This window comes from Sitophilus oryzae, unplaced genomic scaffold, assembly GCF_002938485.1.
Source record: "Sitophilus oryzae breed Bouriz unplaced genomic scaffold, Soryzae_2.0 scaffold_1745_pilon_pilon, whole genome shotgun sequence".
NCBI lineage: Eukaryota > Metazoa > Arthropoda > Insecta > Coleoptera > Curculionidae > Sitophilus > Sitophilus oryzae.
In genome coordinates this window covers 2,688,624-2,710,675 of record NW_022146441.1, presented here as the reverse complement: position 1 = coordinate 2,710,675, position 22,052 = coordinate 2,688,624, and the positions used below count along the sequence as shown (strand labels likewise).

General features: G+C 30.9%; 2 protein-coding genes across 3 annotated transcripts; one reads left to right on the top strand and one right to left on the bottom strand.

Annotated features, from left to right (window-relative positions):
• Nucleotides 1-1,638: 1,638 nt before the first annotated feature.
• Nucleotides 1,639-7,726, bottom strand: LOC115882042 (acidic mammalian chitinase-like). Its single transcript, XM_030899862.1, has 8 exons — nucleotides 7,588-7,726; nucleotides 7,346-7,525; nucleotides 5,819-5,919; nucleotides 5,513-5,760; nucleotides 4,901-4,988; nucleotides 3,937-4,122; nucleotides 3,756-3,875; nucleotides 1,639-1,825 (listed from the first exon to the last, which is right to left on the bottom strand). The coding sequence occupies exons 1-8, from the start codon at nucleotides 7,658-7,660 to the stop codon at nucleotides 1,667-1,669; spliced, it is 1,155 nt and encodes a 384-aa protein (XP_030755722.1). The 5' UTR covers nucleotides 7,661-7,726; the 3' UTR covers nucleotides 1,639-1,666.
• A 2,848-nt stretch (nucleotides 7,727-10,574) lies between these two features.
• Nucleotides 10,575-21,665, top strand: LOC115882043. 2 transcript variants are annotated; one of them, XM_030899864.1, is made up of 6 exons: nucleotides 10,575-10,757; nucleotides 13,403-13,696; nucleotides 14,460-14,688; nucleotides 17,541-17,902; nucleotides 20,621-20,942; nucleotides 21,011-21,665. In XM_030899864.1, the coding sequence occupies exons 2-6, from the start codon at nucleotides 13,414-13,416 to the stop codon at nucleotides 21,237-21,239; spliced, it is 1,425 nt and encodes a 474-aa protein (XP_030755724.1). In that variant the 5' UTR covers nucleotides 10,575-10,757; nucleotides 13,403-13,413; the 3' UTR covers nucleotides 21,240-21,665. The 2 variants fall into 2 exon arrangements, with proteins under 2 accessions (XP_030755724.1, XP_030755723.1); XM_030899863.1 differs by having other exon boundaries at nucleotides 13,375-13,696.
• The last annotated feature ends 387 nt before the right edge of the window (nucleotides 21,666-22,052 follow it).

The window sequence follows — 22,052 nt, the reverse complement described above, 5'->3', positions numbered from 1 at the left end:
CACTAAAGTCGCTACTAATGCCAAATTGTGCTATACTGCTAATGGCACTAATGCGATCGCTTTGTACACAACAATGCCATCGCGGTTTACACCTCGCATTAGTATATCACTGATTGGCAAATTAGAGGAAACCAAGAATGTTTTTCTCATTTTATCATCAAAAGTCGCAGTATTTTATTTTACTGTATGAAAGCCCAATGTTTACTAAGTAAAACGTATATAGACAATATGCTGAATTCTTCGAAATGCGCAACTAAATCTCGAAGTATAATAAAAATGTCACAAATTTAATCAAATTTTCTGAACGCCTAACTTTTAGTTGCAAAAAAAATCGTTAGTATAGAGAATATCAAAACAAATAATACGTTTTTGTAGAATACATACCTGCAGCTTGCTGAGCCATTTTCAATCAAAACAATAATATAAACGTAAAAAGAGCACAAGAATAACATCAATTTATAATTTTAAACATAAAATTTAGCCATTTACCTCTTATCTGTGAGAAGTAACAACTTTGATGTTTCGTTGAAACAAATGAATGCAACTAGACACACCCATAGCAGCGCCATTCATGGCAGAGATGATTTAACTTATCATTTTAATAATTAACTTTTACATATAATTTCCATTTTTAAGTTTCTTCTTTTTCCTTTTTAAATTTTTAAATTGTTAAGCAAACCCTGTATTTCTTTTTTATATTTTCTTTTTTTTATATTATTGCTATTTACATGTTAATGCATTAAACAAGGCTGGAACTTGATCAGTTATGCTGTATTTCCAGTCTTTTTAATTTTGTATATTTTTCTTTTCTTTATATTTTTGTTTATTGTGTTTTATAATTCTTTTGGTTGTATCTAATCTATGTACACAAATTACAATAAATTTTCTTATTATTATTATTATTATTTATCTTTTTTTTCGAAGAATTTCGATCACCTTTTTCATGCTAATACCCCACCGTGGTGGCCAGGACAAGACACGAAAAACATTAGACGATCAAATCTATTTTTCCAAGGCTCCTTGATGAAAAATTAGTGTTTTTAACACAGCCACGGCACTCTTGATTGAAATTTAAAATACGATTTTTTTAAGCGGGAATGTCAAAAGTCGATATACGATATGTCATTCTATTCAGAGTGTCATTTTCTATCAAATAAAGTAAAAAAATACCGTGCCATTTAAAAATCAAAAATTGTAGTTAGTATCCGGTGAAACAGGAAGTGACCGAAAATAATTGAAAACGTCAATCAATCCTAATTTATGTCATATACTAACATACCAAATCCCTTTTTTTATCTGAGACAATAAAAAAGTTATAGGGGTGAGCCACTTTTGAGATGCACCCTGTAGTTTACCGATTGTTCTATTTAGAAATCATTTCAAATATTAATGATGAAAAACATATTTTCCGAAGGTTTTCTGAGAAACTCATGAGAAAAAAATTATGAAAAAAATAGTCTAACATTGACAGAATAATTTTAGAGGTTCCTGATGTTAACTTAGATGTTAACTGACTGAAAGAAAAATTTGTGCTCGAGGGGAAATAATAATCACTGAGTTAGTAAGGCGGGGGTACTGAGTGTAAACGAAAAAATGCCACTTAAAGTGAATAACTCATTCACTGTGTGAAAGGTTTTATTTTTTAAATAACAACTTTATTTTTAATTTAATCGTAGTTTTCAAGAAACAACGAAGCATCTGAATTTATGGTATTGTATATAGTGCTGACTATAGCGTGTTTGTTGCCATACAAACCAAGAAAGTCGTCAGTGTCAAGGGACCATACCATCACTCCCCCTAAACTCTGGTCTAAGACATATTGAGTCTGGAAGGAAAATAAATAATAAATATACCTTTGTGGCAAATACCTACATTTCTTAAAAAAAGGTAAGTTTTAACTATACAGGGTTGTTCACCACATACGACACGGAGTATTGTAGCTAAACGATCAGATTTTTACAAATGTTTTGGGTTCGTTGAAAGACTATGAGAGCTACAATTTAAAAATAATTTTGCAAGATACAGAGTGTCCCAAATAAGTAAAAAATATTATAGTTGTATTTTTTTAAATGGAACACCCTGTATATTATTCTATTTTTAGATTCTACGACTGAAATAAAGGTAAATTTGATTAAGGTTTATTGCACTTAAACCTTACCGTTTTTGAAATATTTTCAATTTTGTGAAATTGCAGTAAAAAATTTAAGGCCTCATTGCTCCAAGGGTATTAAAAGTTTTAATACTAAATATTTACTGAAGATTATTTATTGATCAGATATTATGTTGCAATAATAAAAATTACACAACCTTATACAGAGTGTTCAAACAATTATATTAAATAATTACTAGCTTTAAACGGCAATAACTTGTTTAATTTAATTATATATAGGGGACACCCTATATATTTTACTTGAATCAGATGCACAATTTAATTGTCTATCAAATTGTATTTTACCATTCTTTGCTTATTTCTTCAAGTTTTCGTAGAAAATGCATTTTATATTATTTAGACCTCATGAATGAATAATCTAAAATGTCAATATTCCATGGGTATAGTGATAAATGAGGTCTAAATTATAAGAAAATGCTACTTCTACAAAAACTTGAAGAGATAGGTAAAAAATGGTATAATACAATTGGATAGACAATTAAATTGCGCATCTGATTCTCGTAAAATACACAGGGTGTTCCATTTAAATTAAACAAGTTATTGGCGTTTAAAGCTAGTAATTATTTAATAATTTTTTTTAGACACCCTGTATAAGGTAGTATTTCGTTTATTATTGCAACACAATATCTGATCAATAAATAAACTTCAGTAATTATTTAGTATTAAAAACTTAGATACCCTTGGAGAAATGAAGCCTTAAAATTTTTACTGCAATTTCATAAAATTGAAAATATTTCAAAAACGGTAAGGTTTAAGTGTAATAAACCTTAATCAAATTTACCTTTATTTTAATCGTAGAATCTAAAAATATAATAATATACAGGGTGTTCCATTTAAAAAAATACAACTATAATAGTTTTAACTTACTTGGGACACTCTGTATCTTGTAAAAATATTTTTAGAATGTAGCTCTAATAGTCCTTCAACGAACCCAAACCTTACAATTTGTAAAAATCTAATCGTTTAGCTACAATACTACGTGTCGTATGTGGTGAACAACCCTGTATAGTATTTTTATGAAAAATTATACAGGGTGTCCCAGGAATAAGTGCAAGTATTTTAAGGGGTGGTAGATCTGATCAAACTACAAAATCACTACTAAAATCAAAATCTCAAAAATAAAGAAGTTGTCTAAAAATGTGCTACAATACGGATATAGTATAATCCTTTATCTTTAATTTCCTTTTTCATTTGTGTAAAAACACTTTATAACACATTTTTTTTAAGAACTCTTATTAGTGATAGACATAAAAATTAAAATAAAAAAAATAATAAAATATTAATACTCGTATAATCTATGTAGAAATTTAAAATTTCAGTCAATACCAATATGTTGCGTACGGATAATGTAGGAGGTGGCAACACTGCAATGATTAGATACACCCTAAAAAAGTTCAGGTGAATAAACAATGGTACTTAAAAGTTTTTTTTATCAAAATGTCAAAAAAATATAAAATTTTCAACAATTTTTCTCGCAAAGAAAACTCATAGACCTTTTTCTGGGGTCGAAATATACTACCGGTTAAAATACTTGCACTTATTTCTGAGACAGCCTGTAGAGAGAAAATGCTTTACAGAAACCTACTTTAGTGGCTACAGTCTCCTCGTTATCATAGGTAAGCCACTCATCTCCACACCACGAGTACACAGTATCGTCACTAACTTCAGTTCCATCGCAATATCCATTCTTTAACAACAGTAGAATCTAAAAGAAACATATTTAAACCCACCTAACTTCATATTTTATATTATCAAACTATTTTTACCTCATAATATGCCAAGAAACCATTTTCATCAGTGTAGGCTCCACCACAAGTGTTCGTTGTTGTTGCAGAACCAATCTCGTGATCGCTGGCATCAAGCAAGTTGAAGCAATGGCCATATGCAGGTACTCCGAGTATCAGTTTTGATGCTGGTGTACCTCCTTCTAACCAGGCGTTTATAGAAGCTTTCTTTAAGACATAACAAATTGGTTAAAAATAAAAAAAAATGTTAGTAGAGTGTCAAATCATTAAACGAAAAGACTAAAGAGGATGGATGGGTAGTGATAAAATAGCAAGAACGGTAAACTAAAAGGATTGCTCATCCTCATAAGACGTACATTCGCTTCTTCCCGCGCTTCAGCTGACAGTTGTGACGTCATTGTAGTCCTTGTCAAAGCCTTGTCATGATAGTGTGTATTATTAGTTGCCTATGGTAAACTTATAAAAATAACAGCTGAAAAATGTTGAGTTAATTATTTTGTCAATTTTAAATGTGAAAAAGGTGTCTTTAAAGTTTTTAGAGCTATAAAGTGTCTAAATACGTTCATTTTGTGTTGTGGATTGTGACAAAGTGCTTACTAAGTGCCCACGATATTGTTTATTAATTATTTTAAAGCAAAATGTGGAAGTATTCTAAAAAGAATGCTTGCAAAAGGTGATGCTGGGAACTGATGTTCTTAAAAATGCATTATCCGAGTATTTAATACGATTTATACAGTTAATTTTCTATACTGCTTACATATATAAGATGTTTAAATTAATAAACTAAATAATGAACGTTTTGCAGTCGGCAACCAATAATGCACGTGTGTGTATTATTGGTTGCCGGATAAGGACTACAATGACGTCACAAAGCGAGTAGTTTTCGCATGCACCTGGCGGACACTTTTGACTGAATGAGCAGTCCTATTAGGTTAACTGTTCTTGATAAAATAGTAAGTTATATAATATATAAAATACAACTTACAATTGGTGTAAATGGGGCACTCAATCCTGTGACATTTGATGTGCTTTGGATGAGATCATAACCCATAATATGGATGTAGTCAACGTATCTAATAAAGCAATTTTAAACAGAATTAAGGATACTGTTGTAATTTAAACTAAACTAATTCCTAAAACTACTTGGCCAGAGTTTGTCTACTTAGAATGTCTACATTGGTACGTTTTATCAGTGGTTGCCATATTATTGTAGATATTTCCATACTAGGATTGCTAAAGATGTTATTATTGTTTGCTACAAAAACGGCTTCTTTAAATTTACGCTTTTTCCAACGAAGTTCCCTGTGAATAACCCGAACTTCTGACCACTTATATTGTGCTGTTTTGACCAAACATGGTCTACCATACCTGACTTCATTGTTTCACCTTTTTGTACATGTTTTTTCTGCTGGCTAAGTCGTACATTTAGAAGACGTTCAGTCTCTCCAATATACTACTCTTCGCATTCACAAGGTATCTGGTAGATGCACTCTTTTTTTTTGTTAGAACACTTCTTAGACTCGATCCAGATTTAACATATGGACCAATATTTAAAAGATACTAGCCAGTACGGTTTAGGCGACTACCCCTTACTTACTTGTAGATTTCTGGAATGTTATAATAGATAGTTTCAGCGCCGACAGCGATAGATAACTGGAATCCCCAAGGACTAATTTTTTCTTTGACCGTTTTTAGTAGAACAACGAAATTATCTTTATCTTCTGCAATGCCTCCTCTGCTGGTTGGATATTCCCAATCCAAGTCTATGCCGTCGAAATTGTAATACGTGATAAATTTCAAAACGCTGTCGGCAAATTTGTCCCTGTAATCTTGCGAAGATGCCATCTAAAATAATCGCAAAAAAAATGGAGATGTGAAATGAGTATTTATTCAAAATACTTACCACAGAGTATTTTATAGAGCCTTCGCCCCATCCTCCAACAGCGAGGGATATCTTGACACAAGGGTTGTTTTCTTTTAATGCTGTTATGTTACTGAGACCACCTAAAATAGTTAACCTATTTATTACTAACTTATAACCTTAAGAATATATAAACAAGGCTTATAATTATTATTCAAGGAGGTGCGAACTATATTCCCCGGAAACTTCGGCAGCATATTATCTTCTTCTTCTTCTTCTTTTAGAAGGCGTATCGCCTGTTTAGTTCCGGTTTCCTTCTCGTCTAAGCAACTCTTGCGAGGTTGACTGCCAACTGTCTTGCCAACGTTTAGGTGGTCGTCCAGTATGTCTTCTGCCATGGGGTACGTTGTTGCAAATTATTATGGCCATTCTGTCGGGGCCCATTCTATTGACATGCTGGTTCCATTTTCTGCCTTATCCATCTGACAATGTCGTTTGTTTGGCACTTTTCTCTTATGTCTACATTTCTCTGTCTGTCCCTCAATGTGTATCCAGTTATCATTTTTAAGGTCTTCATTTCAGTAGTTCGTAGGATTTTCTTTGTTACTGATGTTTCAGCTCTGGTTTTCGCACCATATGTCATCACTGGTCGTATGCAGGTTTTGTATATTCTTGACTTACATTCTGTACTCAAATGTTTGTTTTTCCATATGGGATATTTAAGATGTCCTGATATTGCGGCAGCTTTATTGGCTTGTTTCCTTACTTCTTCTTCCAGGAATCCTGAGCTTGTAATTTGCACCGTAGAGGCTCCTTTGTAGTGGTCATGCATTTGGTCTTATTTGTGGAAATTTGCATGTTAAGTTTTTCTGCCTGTCTGTTAAACGCTTGTAGCATTCTTTGGATGTCGTCCTCTGACTCTGCAATAAGTACTGCGTCATCGGCATAGCATAATATGTTTACTTTATACATTCCCATTCGATATCCTAATCCAGTATTCTTGACGGTTTTTATTACTTGATCCATGATTGTGTTGAATAACAGAGGGCTGAGGCTGTCGCCTTGGCGAATACCAGTTGTAGTTCGAAGATGCTGCGTTAAGGTAAAGTTTGTTCTTATTTGGGTTGTTGTGTTTGTGTTTAAGTCTTTGATAAGTTCTGTGAGTTCTTTCGAGACATTACTGCTTTCCAAGATGGTGATGATGTCTTTTAGTTGGACTCTATCAAAGGCCTTTGTTAAATCTATAAAACATAGATAGATAGATAGGCATATTATGCAGATAAAAATAAGTAAAAAAGTTCTTATAAATGTATGTCCTAAAATGCTTAGTTTCGGAGATGCAGGGTGTAGAAGTTTCATTTTTATTTCGATTTTTTCCAAATAACTTCTGAAGGAACGTCAATATTTGGATGAAAATTGGTGTCTGGGAGTTTTTTGAAATAAGAAATTTGATTTTGATGTCAATATGACTCCTACTGGTAGAAGGCGCAACCTACATATTTTTTAACTGATTTGAAGTGTAATAACTTTTCGTCCGTACCTGTATAAAACTGATATATCATTACATACCTCGATTGATGTCAGCATTCGTATCCAACGATGCAATCTGTAGGTTTATGTCCAACCCAGCAAAACTATAGATAATATCAGTACACAAAGTTGGATCTATATTATTGGTGTCAAACATGCCATCTTCGTCCCTGTAGATGGCCCAGCTGGCAAAATAACATACTATTTTTGCTTTGGATTCTAAAAAATACATTTTTAAATATAATTAAAGGAAATTGACTATGTTTTTTGATAAGTTTTACCACAGATGTCCGCTTCAACGGGACGACTGCACACGTTTACCAAAAATACGAGCAAAAGAGTTGGAAAAATCATTTTCCGCTGCTTGGTGCGATATTAATTTGAATTTCTCGATTCCAATCCATTTTAAAACGGTTTCAGTCTAATCCCTAATTGATAGGAAAGTGATATTTAATCCCTAGTTCATACAAAGTGAAAATTTAATGCAATTGGGGAACATCAATCATTGGAATATTTTTGTAAAATATATTTACATAAATTGATAGATGGCATACAACATAATTTAATATAGGGTGTCACCCACTTGAAATAATGACGTCAATATGGTGATTTTTATTTTCACCCAATAACAAATATTAATTTTTATATTATAAAAATATATTAAAAGTTGCCATAATATGATATGCCATTCTATTTAGAGTGTCATTTTCAAATTCAATTCATAAAACTTGTCAAATATTAACAGTAATTATAGAAAGATACAAAAAGGAGAAAACGTTTTCATAAAAAAATGTATTTTCAAAAAATATTTTTTCGATTTTTAAAATATACTATTTTTATAAATTATTTTTACACAATATAAAAATAAATTATAACCTTAAAGCCAACCAGGGTAAGAGCTATTAAAACATACAGAATACGGGTCAATTAATGACGCCTAGGGCTTGACCCCGCTAAAATTATCATAGACTTTCATTCCCCGTCGTCTATGACGCCGTTTTTTTTTATCGTATGGTATAAATAGTATTGACTCCTTTCGTAGTCTGTTTAATCAAAATTTTCAAATATTCTCCTTTTAGAATAAAATTTGGAATGATTATAGAATTTTTTTGAGGGGAATCCTCTCAGTTAAAATAAAGACCTATTCAACGCTAATTTTTATACAGACTCTGTATACACAGAGGCAATTGGAAAACACGCTAATTAATTACAACTAACATACAAATTTGACACTGATAACTACGTATATATAATCAAGAAAAGTGAATAGGTAAATAAATCGCATATATATGTGTATTTGCTTTGGAATTTTACTTTTCAAAAAACGATATCCAGTTGTTACAGGGTGATTCTTAACCTATACAGGGTGATTCTTAACCTATACGCATAAACTTGGGAAATTATTGCTGATGAAGAAAAAACGTCGGTAAAATATTTTTTGATTCTGAAATAATTAAATTTGAGTTTTTTTTCACAAAAATTAAAAAACTTTATCAGTAAATTCACATTCAATTTTGGAATTTACGTTTTTTGTTTTTATTTCAAATAGTTTTTTACCTCCGTAAATAAAAATATTTTACCAACTTTTTTTCCCATTATTAGTCATTATTTGTCATCAGCAATAATTTCCCAACTTTATGCGTATAGGTTAAGAATCACCCTGTATATTTATATTTACATACTAGCGTGTACCCGCGACTTCGTTCGCGTCGAATTAATCATTGTAATAGTAATGATAAAGCAAAGCAAGAATTTCCATTAACATACAATCTGGATAAAATTTTCTCAGATTTATGAGAAAAAGAATATGGCGATATTATTATATAACTTGGTGATATTTGAAGAGTAGGTTCATCTCGTTGGAATTTGACTTTCGAAAAATCCGTTTACCAAAAATAAGCTTTTAAGTCAAGCAGTTTAAGCAGAATCGTGGTTAATCAATTACCCAACTTTTTGGAACACCCTGTATGATTTTTTAAAAAATTTCAAAATATGTAAAAAAAACAAAATAAATTATGACTAACCGTTTTTTAAATAACAAATATTGTAATATTTGAGGGGTGTTTTCACCCTCTTGGAATTTGAAATTCGAAAAAACCCTCCTTATCAAACCTCTACACCCCACAGTAAATCCGTTTGCTAAAAATCAGCTATAAACGTCAAGCAGTTTAAGCAGGATCGTGATTACTCAATGGTCATATTTTATGAAACACCCTGTATAAATTTATAAAAAATCTTAAAATATGTAAAACAACAAAATAAAATACACGTGTTCGAGTTTTTCCGAAAAACTCACCGGTTTTTAAATAAAAAATACTTGAGGGATATACTAATATTTGAGGGATAGTTTCACCCCCTTAGAATTCGAGTTTCGAAAGATCCCTTCTTATCGAACCTCTACACCCTAAAGTCAATCCGTTTTCCAAAAATCAGCTTTTTATGTCAAGCGCTTTAAGCAGGATCGTGATTAATCAATGACCAGATTTTTCGAAACACCCTGTATACATTTTTAAAAAATCTTAAAATATGTAAAAAACAAAATAAAATATTCGTGTTTAAGCGTTTTTTCGAAAACTTGACCGTTTTTTAAATAAAAAATATTGTAATATTTGAGGGGTGGTTTCACCCCCTTGGAACTGGAATTTCGAAAAATCCCTTCTTATCGAACCTCTACACCCTAGAATCAACCTGTATGCAAAATCTGAGCTTCTTACGTTGAGTGGTTTGAGCAGGATCGTGATTAATCAGTATTTATTTATTTATTTATTTATTTATTTTATAGCAGGATCGTGATTAATCAGTATGTCAGTCACTTAAAGATTTTATATATTAGTATTGATTACATATCCGTGTAACAGAGGGTGTTACAGTCGAATGAGATTTTGGGAATAATCTCTGATCTCATAAATTATGATCACCCCAAAATTTGATGTGTACCTACAGCAGTGGGGTAAAAAAAAATAAAAAACTAATTGTGTTCTTTCATTCATTAAACAAGTGAATAAACTGAAGTGAACTAAAAAATCACTTTCACTAAAAGTTCCTCCAATTGCAATGAGAACGAAAGAATACTACTTATGTAATAACTTTTTATTGAAGGCAAGATAGAGTAGACAGCAAAAAAATATCGAATTCTGATAAACAAATAGTTTTCTGCGTTTTTTGTTACTCAATATACGTTGTATTCGTAAAGAAACCCACAAAAAATTACCGCTTTATCCCATAATAATTCTAAAATTAACTCAATACTGGCTGCATAAGTCTGAATTCTAAATTTAAGTACTCAGTCGGTATTATCCATTCGTCAACAGCTGATGGTTGTTTTGATCTATTTTTTATCTGTGTGCCGGATTTCATTGTGTCGGTGTTGGTGAAAAATAGTGCCATTTACCATGTCATCGGACAAAACGTTCTCTAGGATTCATGTCGTCGAGATGAAGACATTTTAGAGGTAAGAAAAATGGAACGTAAAGCCAGCTGGCATTCGGGCTAGTGAAATAAATAATGGACTTTATGAAAAAGTAACAGGAAAAAAAGTAGTTTGCTTTGCTTTTTTTTGTCACATATTTGTTTACAAAATGTTAAACAGATTTAGTTTTGGTACTATGAGCATTGCTCACGAATGTGCTAGCGATATATGAGACGTTCGAACTCAAAATACAAATGTGGTCATTTTTAAGAATGTTTGTTTATACTTTTTTGGACTTGAACCATTTTATCTCTGAAAATATTAGAGATTTTAGATATAAATTGGTTTATCGCTACATTCCTCTTCGTCATTAAGGGATTTGTTGACTTTACATTGTCTACTAATAGCGTTTTCTTTGATTTTTACAAAAATTATATAGTACAGTATATTCTGCAGATAAAAATAAGTAAAAAAGTTTGTATAAATGTATGTCCTAAAATGCTTAGTTTCGGAGATACAGGGTGTAAAAGTTTCAGTTTTGTTTCGATAATGTCGATATTTGGATGAAAATTGATGTCTAGAAATTTTTTTGACATGAGAAATTTGATTTTGCTGTCAATATGACTCCTACTTGTAGAGGGCGCCACCTACATATTTTTTAAATGATTTGAAGAATAATAACTTTTCTTGCGTACCTGTATAAAACTACTTGGTACAAAAATATACATTTACGACGTTTTTTACCTAAAAAAGGTCTCTTGGTAAAAATCGCTACGAGTAATGATTCGCGAGATATTTGGAAACTAAAATATCAATACCTGTCATCATTGACATAAATTAAACTATGTATATATGTTGACTAAATAGTTATTAGACTGAAATAATAAATTTGAAATGTTTTTGTGCCAAAAGTTCAACAGAAACTTACTGTTTTATCATCATTTTTTCAAAGAAAAATTTACGATTAATTTAAAAAAATAAAAATTCTTTAAAACAGTTAAAACCAGGTGGATGACACTTCTTATGGGAGAACTGGCAATGGTTGAAAACTTGACTACAAGCGATTTTCTAGGAATCTTCCTTACCGATAAATTATTGACAAGAGTGACAGATAAAGCCTTGACGTTCTTTCAGTATTCCAGTTCATCTCTTTTTCTTTCTAAAGTGTGCGTTGAAAGGAGACAAAAACAATTTTTGGTGACCCATAATTTGTTATTCGAACACCACTTTTCTCCTTGTCGGGTCGTTGACGTTGACTGTTGACTTGTCGCCATTTTATTTCTTTTGTTTAGACGCTGCATTTTGCTTTGCAAATTTAATACATAAATTATTTAGGCAAATATATAGGTTTTTAATAAAACTCCTCGGACTAACGTGTAGGTAGGTAAGTGTTGATAATTTTTTATTCATCTTAACATGCTCATTGTCGTTCTCCTGATTTTAGGTGATAGAAAAGGATCATCAAATCAAATTGAATTTTATATTTTCCTTCCTAAATATCAACGAGATGAGCCATCGGAAGAAAGGGACCATAGTACAAAACACAAAGGTGATCTTTTTTCTTTCCACTTCGGATATTGAAATTATTATATACTGTAGTCGTGTTCGGCATTATGCTCTGAGAAATATAGATAAACAAAGAACAACAGGTATAAAGCATTCCAGAGGAAAAGAGAGACAATACCTGTATGTACTCTCTCTGATATTTGTGAAAGTTACAGCAAAGTATTGTTGTAAATGTCATTTTTTTGATCGACCTGAAGACTTCGAGCAAAAAGATGACACTTTCAACAATACCCTGACAGATATCAGAGACGATACAGGTTTTTCCTCTCTTTTCCCCTGGAATACTTTTAATTTATTATTCTTTGTTTATCTAGATTTCTCAGAGCACTATAAACGAACTCAGCTTGTATGTTTGAAATAATCGTCCAGTTGGCTTAAAAATGACGATCGAAGACATTTCCCATATAATTTTACTTTCAAAATTATGATATATCTTTTATTTCTAAGCCATCTATGACGCCATTTTTTTCAGTTTTGTTATAATTAATTTTGTCTCTTGATCTACTTGTAACATTATTCTTTTAATTTTATTAATTTATTGTGGTGAAATTAATTTCTGTTGTATATTTGATATTGATATTAAACATACTTTTAAAAAATGGTATATTTTTTGTGTTTTTGTGTATGTCATAATTAAAAATAAATGAAGAAATAAAATTTTTTATTTTTTTAAACTTCCCGCCATGCGTGACAATTTAGTCCGTAGTTCCTACAAGCGAAATTGGGGGCGCTAGTAGCAGTAGACTTGTCAACAGTGTCAAATTTAAACGTCAATTTCACTTTCCAATATTTAGCAAGGCGCTCGCACTTCTTCTTGTGTATGTGTTTTGTGGTTAAAACTGCCCCCTACAAATAGGTGTCATATTGACATCAACATCAAATTTCTCTCAGAGATTATTTGGAAAAAATCGAAATAAAAATGCAACGTCCCTGTATGTCCGAAACTAAGCATTTTAGAACATTCGAACTTTTTTAATTTTTTTTATGGGCAGAATATGTCTTTCCGGAATACAATTCGGACCACCCTGTATACTGTGTTGTTTGTGTTTTCTTGTTATTTTTCTGTACATTATTTTAAACATTATTTTTTCAGTGTTCAAGAAACAATCTTCTCGTTTTAGAAATCAATAAAATGTCACCTAAGATACAGCCAGATAGCCTAGAAAAAGGTTGTTATAAAAAACTGACATTTAGTTTAATAAACGCCCTAATAGATGAAGAAAACATTGAAAGTATCAGAGAATATTTAAGTTGTGCTCCGTACGTTGTGCTGGAAACTCTACTGAAAGAAATTTTAAAATCGTCGGACTTAGAAGAGAATATCAGGTTTAACTCCTTGCAGATGTTATTGAGAGAGGACGTGAAAAGCTTGGAGACAGACATGTTTCCCAAATTTTACCATAAACGAATATTAGGTAAGTAAGAATTTGATTATAGGCTTGGCGCATTCTCCGCCGGTGCTGCCACCATCGGAGAATATCGTAATATACAAATACACGGGTTTAATTGGCGAGTATACGAAAAATTTATTATTTAATTATTCTAAAAGTGTGAGGAAGTATAATTTGTAAAAATTCTAAAAATAAAAATAAAGTAAATATTTTGATATCTTCAAAAGGTCCAACTTGTATTATAATTTATTATTCCAGTTAAAAAAAACTTTTTAGATGAGTTCAACTAGGCAGGGAACTAGGGAGCATAGTTTTAATCATCGGTTTTGCTAGTGAGGCACATTTGGGGCTATTTCGGCTATGACGAAATTTTTTATAGGTACATTAATTATTATTTTAGAAGATGTTCATAAAACATTTAATCACTAGTTGATTAAAAAAAGTATACCATTAATATTGCAAATTATATTTTATCCCCTCATAGTATGTCTATTTAATTTTTTGATTATGTAACGGGCACTTTGTTTACTCACTTGTTTCGTCGAACTGCTTGAATTCATTTTTGCTTTTGATCAAATCGGTGTGAGAAACTATGAAGTTATAAAATGCTGTTTCGGGAGAGTTGCGTATCCGGAAAAGTTGAGTTATTGAATGTTATTGCACCCAACAACGCCCTAATTTCGCTCTCCTTGACGCGTTAACATTTTTTCGGCAATTTTATTAACAATCAACTGAAATGCACCAAGCCATAATACATTTTATAATATTTTTCTTTTAATAACTTTAGAGATAATATTGGAAAGAGGATTGAGACTGCAGAACCTTAATTTGAAGGGCTTATGGGCTAGAGATTGCCCTAAATTATTATGCGATCTCATCAGTAATCTTAATGAGCTGAAATGCTTGGAGATACCTCATATAGCTGACGATTCTGTGATAAAATCTCTGAATAACTTGAAGTATCTTAACGTTCTGAATATATCTGGAGATGCTTACTACAGTGAAGAAGGTTTAAAGTAAGTTTAACTGTATTGGAATTAAATATCATTAAATAAGATCACTTCAAAATTTATGACATGTATTATTATACAGGTTGAATTTTCTACGATGTTCTCTATGGGTATCTTGGAAACTACTGGAGCTAAAATCGGTGAAATGGGGAAAGAATTTCACTTTTGTGAAGCCACAATAATGCGTCTTTCGGATTTTTGACAAAGTTTATGGCTTACTACTACATATTTCTAAAAAACAAATTTCTGCTTTTTTTTAAAAATGCTCCTTAATCTATACTAATATATAAAATGCTTAAACTGACTCACTGATTAATCACGATCCTGCTCAAACCACTCAACGTAAGAAGCTCAATTTTTACATACAGTCATTCTAGGGTGTAGAAGTTCGATAAGAAGGGATTTTTCGAAATTCCAGTTCCAAGGGGGTGAAACCACCCCTCAAATATTACAATATTTTTTATTTAAAAAACGGCCAAGTTTCCGAAAAAACGCTTAAACACGTATATTTTATTTTGTTTTTTTTACATATTTTAAGATTTTTTAAAAATGTATACAGGGTGTTTCGAAAAATCTGGTCATTGATTAATCACGATCCTGCTGAAAGCGCTTGACGTAAAAAGGTGATTTTTGGAAAACGGATTGACTTTAGGGTGTAGAGGTGCGATAAGAAGGGATTTTTCGAAACTCGAATTCTAAGGGGGTGAAACAACCCCTCAAATATTAGAATAATTTTCATTTAAAAACCGGTGAGTTTTTCGGAAAAACTCTTAAACACGAATATTTTATTTTGTTGTTTTACATATTTTAAGATTTGTAAAAATTTATGCAGGGTGTTTCATAAAATATGACCATTGAGTAATCACGATTCTGCTTAAACTGCTTGACGTTTAAAGCTGATTTTTGGCATGCTGACATAAATGTGAGAAAATTTTATTCAGTTTGTATGTTAATGGAAATTCTTGCTTTGCTTTATCATCACCATTAGAAATGATTAATTCGACGCGAACGAAGTCGCGCGTACACGCTAGTTCCATTATAATCTATTTTAGACAAAAAGTTTTCAGATAAAAGTTGTAAATAATCACATCCTTAATGAGATTGTGATTCTTCGTTTTTTTTCATTTTTGACATATGACAACATATGTTTCTTTAAATGGAAACCATAGTAGACCATTACCGACTCTCTATAGTCTGTCCAACGAGAAGATCCTTGACAGTGATAGATGTGTCTGTCATTTTAATTTCAAAGTAGTTTATTTTATTTTACAAAGAAATAAGTTGGTACAACTGGAACGCATTGCAGGAAATATTTAAAATTTGATTGACAAGATGACAAGTGATTACTTCAAAATATCGTGAAAAAAACTGTATAAAACTGAAAAAATGTAATCGAGTTATTTTATTTAATAAAAACGGTATGTGTTAATACAAAACAAACAAGAACAAGACACTACATACCAAAAAAATATAAAATAAAACTATTATTTACTTTCAAGCTTTATGAAACTATACCCGCATTTATGATTATATTTATCAATATAACTTATGTACAAATACAAATTTGTAATATTCCACAGGAATAAATAAAACAACATAGGTAAATAAAAAAACTATTTTATTAATAATAACACCTACCAAATTTTATACCTTAAAGGTTGATTAATTAACTTTAATCTTAATTTTTTTAAACCAGTACCTTTTGACATTATTTTTCTGCAGTACTAAAATCCATTATTTACCTATCGTGTGATGTCGATATTTTACAGCTACTCCAGTTTTTAGTATGTGTTTAGTTTGATCCTTCTACCATATACGAGATGCACTTATCTACGACGAAATGGTATACATACTTTATCTTTTTTCTGCCTGGGCAGCGAGTATTAACCATAAACTGTGCTCTGGGTCTACAGTTAATTTTCACTCGATTTTTCCTCCACTTGACTTAAAAGACACAAAACACACGTAATAATACGAATCAAAATGCATCATCCTCCAAAACGCAGGGTATTTAACAAAAGTTGACACAAAATTATAACCTATAATTTGGCAAGTCTTTGACAAGCGTTAAAAATGACAAAAATCTAAAGGCGAGTTCATACGCATCGACGTCCGTTTGTCGTTCATCGTTCCGTAAAACCAATAAAATTGAAATACGATCTGTCATTTTTTAAATAAACCAATAAAACTGGTTAAAAACAACAAGACACGACGCATGACGGATTTATATTTAAACCCATCCATAGATAACTTAAAAATTATTAGAAACTTTTTTTAGTAAAATAAATAGATTGGTTTGGGACGTCATCTGCTTTTCTTCTGTCATCGCCTGTCGAAATCTTACCTGAGAAAAAAAACAGAGTATAGTTCCAGTAGTTTCCAAGAGAACATCGTAGAAAACTTGTGTCATACAATATAAATAGGTATTCCACTGTTATTTAGTTTTAAAAAAATCGGAATTAACAGATATTCAATGAATTACACAACATTTTAGCATTTTATTTCTATATTTATTCAATCTAAGACTTCTTAGTAAAAAAAATCTTAAAATTAATTAAATTTTTAGTTCTGTAACACAAAACATCATTAATTAATTTTGAATTTTCATTAATTAATTTTGAATTTTGCTCTAAAAATAAAAACAAAATTGAAAAAACAGGTTTATTTGAAAATCTCGAAAACCGTTTGAGTTACAGAACTAAAAATTTAGGTGAATTATTTTGATTCGACACCAAATCGATCACCTGAGCGCGAGTCAAAAAAGCCGCGGGGACAGATTTCCTATATTAATCCGACTAAACCCTTTATAAAAAAAGTTTAGTTGTTCCAAAGCGTATACAAATTGCATGACGTTTTAGGGCATTTAAAAACGAGTCACTGGTGGTACTGGATATAGGAAACTATGGAAATAAAGACCTAGGCTTCGGGGTAGAAACCAGCATCTCTCTGGTGGCTGCTCTAATAGAAAATCTCCCAAATTTAGCCGTGTTAAAAACCTACTCATTCGCTGGTCACGCTCTTCAATTACTACACCGTAAAAATCCAGATTTTGTCACGAAACTTACGTATGTTTACGACACTGATACAACCCTGGATGTTTTCGATGCCATAGTTGCCACCTGTCCTAAGCTAAACTATGCTTATTTTCACACACCTTGTGAAGGAGTGGTTGAACAGTTTCATCGTTTGAAGGATCTACATACGTTGAAATTGACACAAGGTAACTTAATTTAATAAATAAAACAGCGAGGATAGGTTAAAAACTTTATTTCTTCTCGCGCGTTTTTTAATTACTTCCATTTTTGAAAATTGTTGTATTCTTTTTTATAAGTTATTCGGGATTTAAATGGAGGTAGTTTGGATATGGCGTTTATCCCCTCAACCTGAATATTTGTTGGTAATTTACTTATTTCGTTTTGAGCCATTTCTGGCTCCAATTCAGTCAGCAATCGACACGAAAGAGAATTAAAAAATATTGACTCAAAACTGACAACTAAAGAGACTATTAAAAATAGAAAAATAATAGGGTGGAGTAAATAAAAAATTCGTTATTTTTTAAATACTATCCTTGTTTATATATTCTTAAAGTTGCCCAACCGACTAGACAAAATGTGCTGCCAACTGGAGGACAAATCGTGAACCTTTCGGGGCGGAGTCAAAAATGTCGATTATTTTCGTTATTTTCCTCAGAGTAATGCAATAATACAGCCCAGGGTTTCTGCGAACTTTAATAGTGATCAGCTGATTAAGAAATTTAAACGAAACTTTTATTTTATTGTAAATTGTGGATTATTTTTGCCTGTTATTTTAAGAATTCTAAACCGTATTAACAAAGAAATTATTATTTCGATATGTTGGTACATTATTTATAATTTATGATAATGCTAATTGCTGTTAATTAATATTTAAAAAAAACTTACATACCTATTTTAATTTGATTTAATACAGGTTTATAAAAGAATCATTTCATTCTTAGATTATTTTATTCTAAATTAAGTGCTTTACGAATTTTATGATATTTTTTTTGAAAACATGAAACTTTTTACATTTTTGATGCCAACTAATTGGCATGATATTATTGGTATGGAAATTAGCCAAGAAAGAAAAGAATTGGCTATAACTTGTAATTTTTCGAAAAAAACATATTATACCTATATCGCTGAAAAGCTTAAAAAATGGCGCTTTTTATGAAGTCATGGCCAACTATGGTTTCCATTAAAAAAAAACATAATGTTTGTGTCATATGTCAAAAATGACAGGCTTTAGAAAAAAAACAGAAAACACAAACTCATTAGGTATGTGATTATCTACAACTTTTATCTGAAAAGTTTTTGTCTAAAATACCGTATGATCGAATAAAAACGGCTTCAGCGATGGCCATGAAATGACGATCGATGATATTTCCCATATAATTTTACATAGGTATAAAATGACAGCGATCTTCATTTCATAGCCATCGTTGACGCCGTTTTTATTCGATCATACGGTAGATTATAATGGAATTAGAGACAAAGTTTTAAAATAGCCAAAATTTGTTTTTTTCGAAATATCTAGTAAGCCTTGAATTTCTCCGAAAAATCCGAAAGGCGCATATTTATGACCCCACAAAACTGCAATTTTTTCCCCATTTAACCGACTCTATCTCCAATAGTTTCCGAGATACCCATAGAGAACATCGTAGGAAACTCACCCTGTTTAATATTTAGAAACTATTATTATTATTTGACTAGATTAATTTGATTAATAAAACTCGATTAATTTAATTTAAAATAAATTTGATCAGATTTTTTCTTCGTATATTCTACTACCAGAAAACCACAATTATATGATAAGGCACTTTTCAACGAAGTTGAAGGAAGATATAGTGTATCTATCACAATACTTAATAGAATTACTACAATTAGAAGAAAAACAAAAAGAAAAAATACCTTCACCTACTACTGATCTGTTATTAATATCTAATAAATATTTGTTAATAAATATTAACAAAATAAACTAATATAATCTCTTATAAAAACACTACACAACTACTTCTTCACTACTTCAACCACTTCTACACTGAAAAAATTATCAAACTTACTAATTAATCAAACAAAAAGAAAAAATAACCAAATTATCCTTTCACCTACTACTTAACTGCAAAATAATAAACTATAAAAACACTACTAAACTATTTCTGGGATTCTACACTAAACATTATAATTAAACTTAATAAAATTAATCTAATTTTACACTACAACTACAAAGAAATAAGAACATTTTTTAAAACTAGAAGAAACAGAATCTCGATACGTGCCACCAGTATAATAGATCAAGCATACAAAGAATATAAAATACTTTAAAAATGTGCATTCAGAAAGAAAAAATATCTCGAAAATTATCTAAACAAACATTTTTTTTTCTTATCAGTGAAAAGCATCGGCCTCGTCGGCCTTGCGAAATTTGTCGGGTATTTACAATGGTCGTATTGTGTAATTACCAGCTTTTATAGCATATATAATAGACAAAAAGTATCTGGTCGATTAGTAACCAATTGGCACAGTCCGAAAATTATCGATTTTTATTTTCTCTGTTTTTATTGGTCGCTTCAAAATTCAGAGTAACAAAAAATATTTTTCTGTAGTAAAAGACTGTGAAATACGCCCCGCCATCTGGTGCTTAACATCCATAAACATCTTAGGTTGAGCTACTTTAAAAATTCATATACAAGGATACTATCTATAAAAAATGAGATGTAAATAAAAAAAGAAAAACCGCAAGAGGATTGCATGTTTGTTGGTCTTGCAGATCTAGCACTAGCCTGATCTAACAAGACCACAGTATCGCTTATTACTATAAGTACCGTATTATATACCTATGGTATAAACTTTCTTATATCTCATGACTTAAATTTAGTTTTAAACTAACCTAACCTAACTTAAAGTCAAATTCATTGTAGGGAACACAAATGAACTTATTAAGTACCTAAGCCAGTCACAAAACAAACTTGAGGTACTCAAAATAAATCACAATAAGCTAGATGCTTTGGACATAGGACTTCTGGCTAGATATGCTGAGAACCTTAAAACTCTAGAGTGTTATTACATGAATCTGGAATTCCCCAACCTAGATAAATTAACTTTTAGGTATTTAAGTAAAATACAACTCATTTACTGTGATATTAGTGATAAGGATGTTATGTCTCTGATGGTCAGTACTCCTGAAGCAATTTCAATCCATATTGGATCTTCTGTGGATTTTACCGATGAAGATATACTAAGGTAACGAAAATAGATAAAGTAGAAGAAAATATCTTCATTAATAATGATTTTTTGGTGTATTTCTACAGGTTAGTTACTGAACACAACTTTCCGCAACTAGAAGAACTGATTTTTAGCTACGCAAGCAATTTGACTGACTTATCAGTGGAGTTACTGGTTACGACTTGTTGGAATTTGAAAGTGTTGGGGACACTGTCCGAATGGAATATAAGTGAATTGGAATTTATAACATTAAAGTTGTTATTTCAGTCAACCAATACCGATGTCACATTATTACCATTGTTAAAAATATACTAACTAGAAGGATTACAATCAGATGAATTTTACTGGTATATGGAGGGGAGGATAAAATCCATTTAAATTACTTTTGAAATTTTCCTATGGCATAGCACATATTTGTTACCAATTACACTTTTAGTTACGTAATCGAAGGAGCGATTTTTAAATTCATTATTGGCCAATCGTGGACTTATTCGGCGTCGGGCTGACTAACTGGAATTTAAATTTCCCGCTGTCTCACATTTATTTATTTATTTCCTGACATTATTATTCGTTTTTTGTATTGCGAGTTTTTGGTTTAAATCACTAAACATCTCCCTTAGAATTTTGACTTATATGTCATGAAATGAAAATAAAAAAAGCGCCCCCTTGAGTTTGTTCGCGCACTAAATTCATGAAATATCGATCCCTATATTTAGTTTAATTTTTTTTTGAATATTACACAAACATTTTTTTAATTGTAACGAAATAGGTATATTAAAATTACATTATAAATATTAAAAATTACAATAAAAAATAATTGTAATTTATATATAACATATAATCTAATTTTAACATACCTATCCGATCGAATGTTTATAAAAATAAAACACTTATTGATGTTATTATAAATTATGTATTTTACATACCTATAAACTGAAAAAAAACGTACAAAACAATTCGAATCTTTCCGGGGATTTGGAAAACGAAAAAAACTGTCATTTCTGTTGTCGCAATTAGGACCGCTACAGTTCTTTGTAGGTTTGCGTTCTCGGTCGAAAAAAATATTGCTATTAAATATGAATAATTAAAATAAAATGTTCTTGGTAAAATAAGTACAAATACACCAGT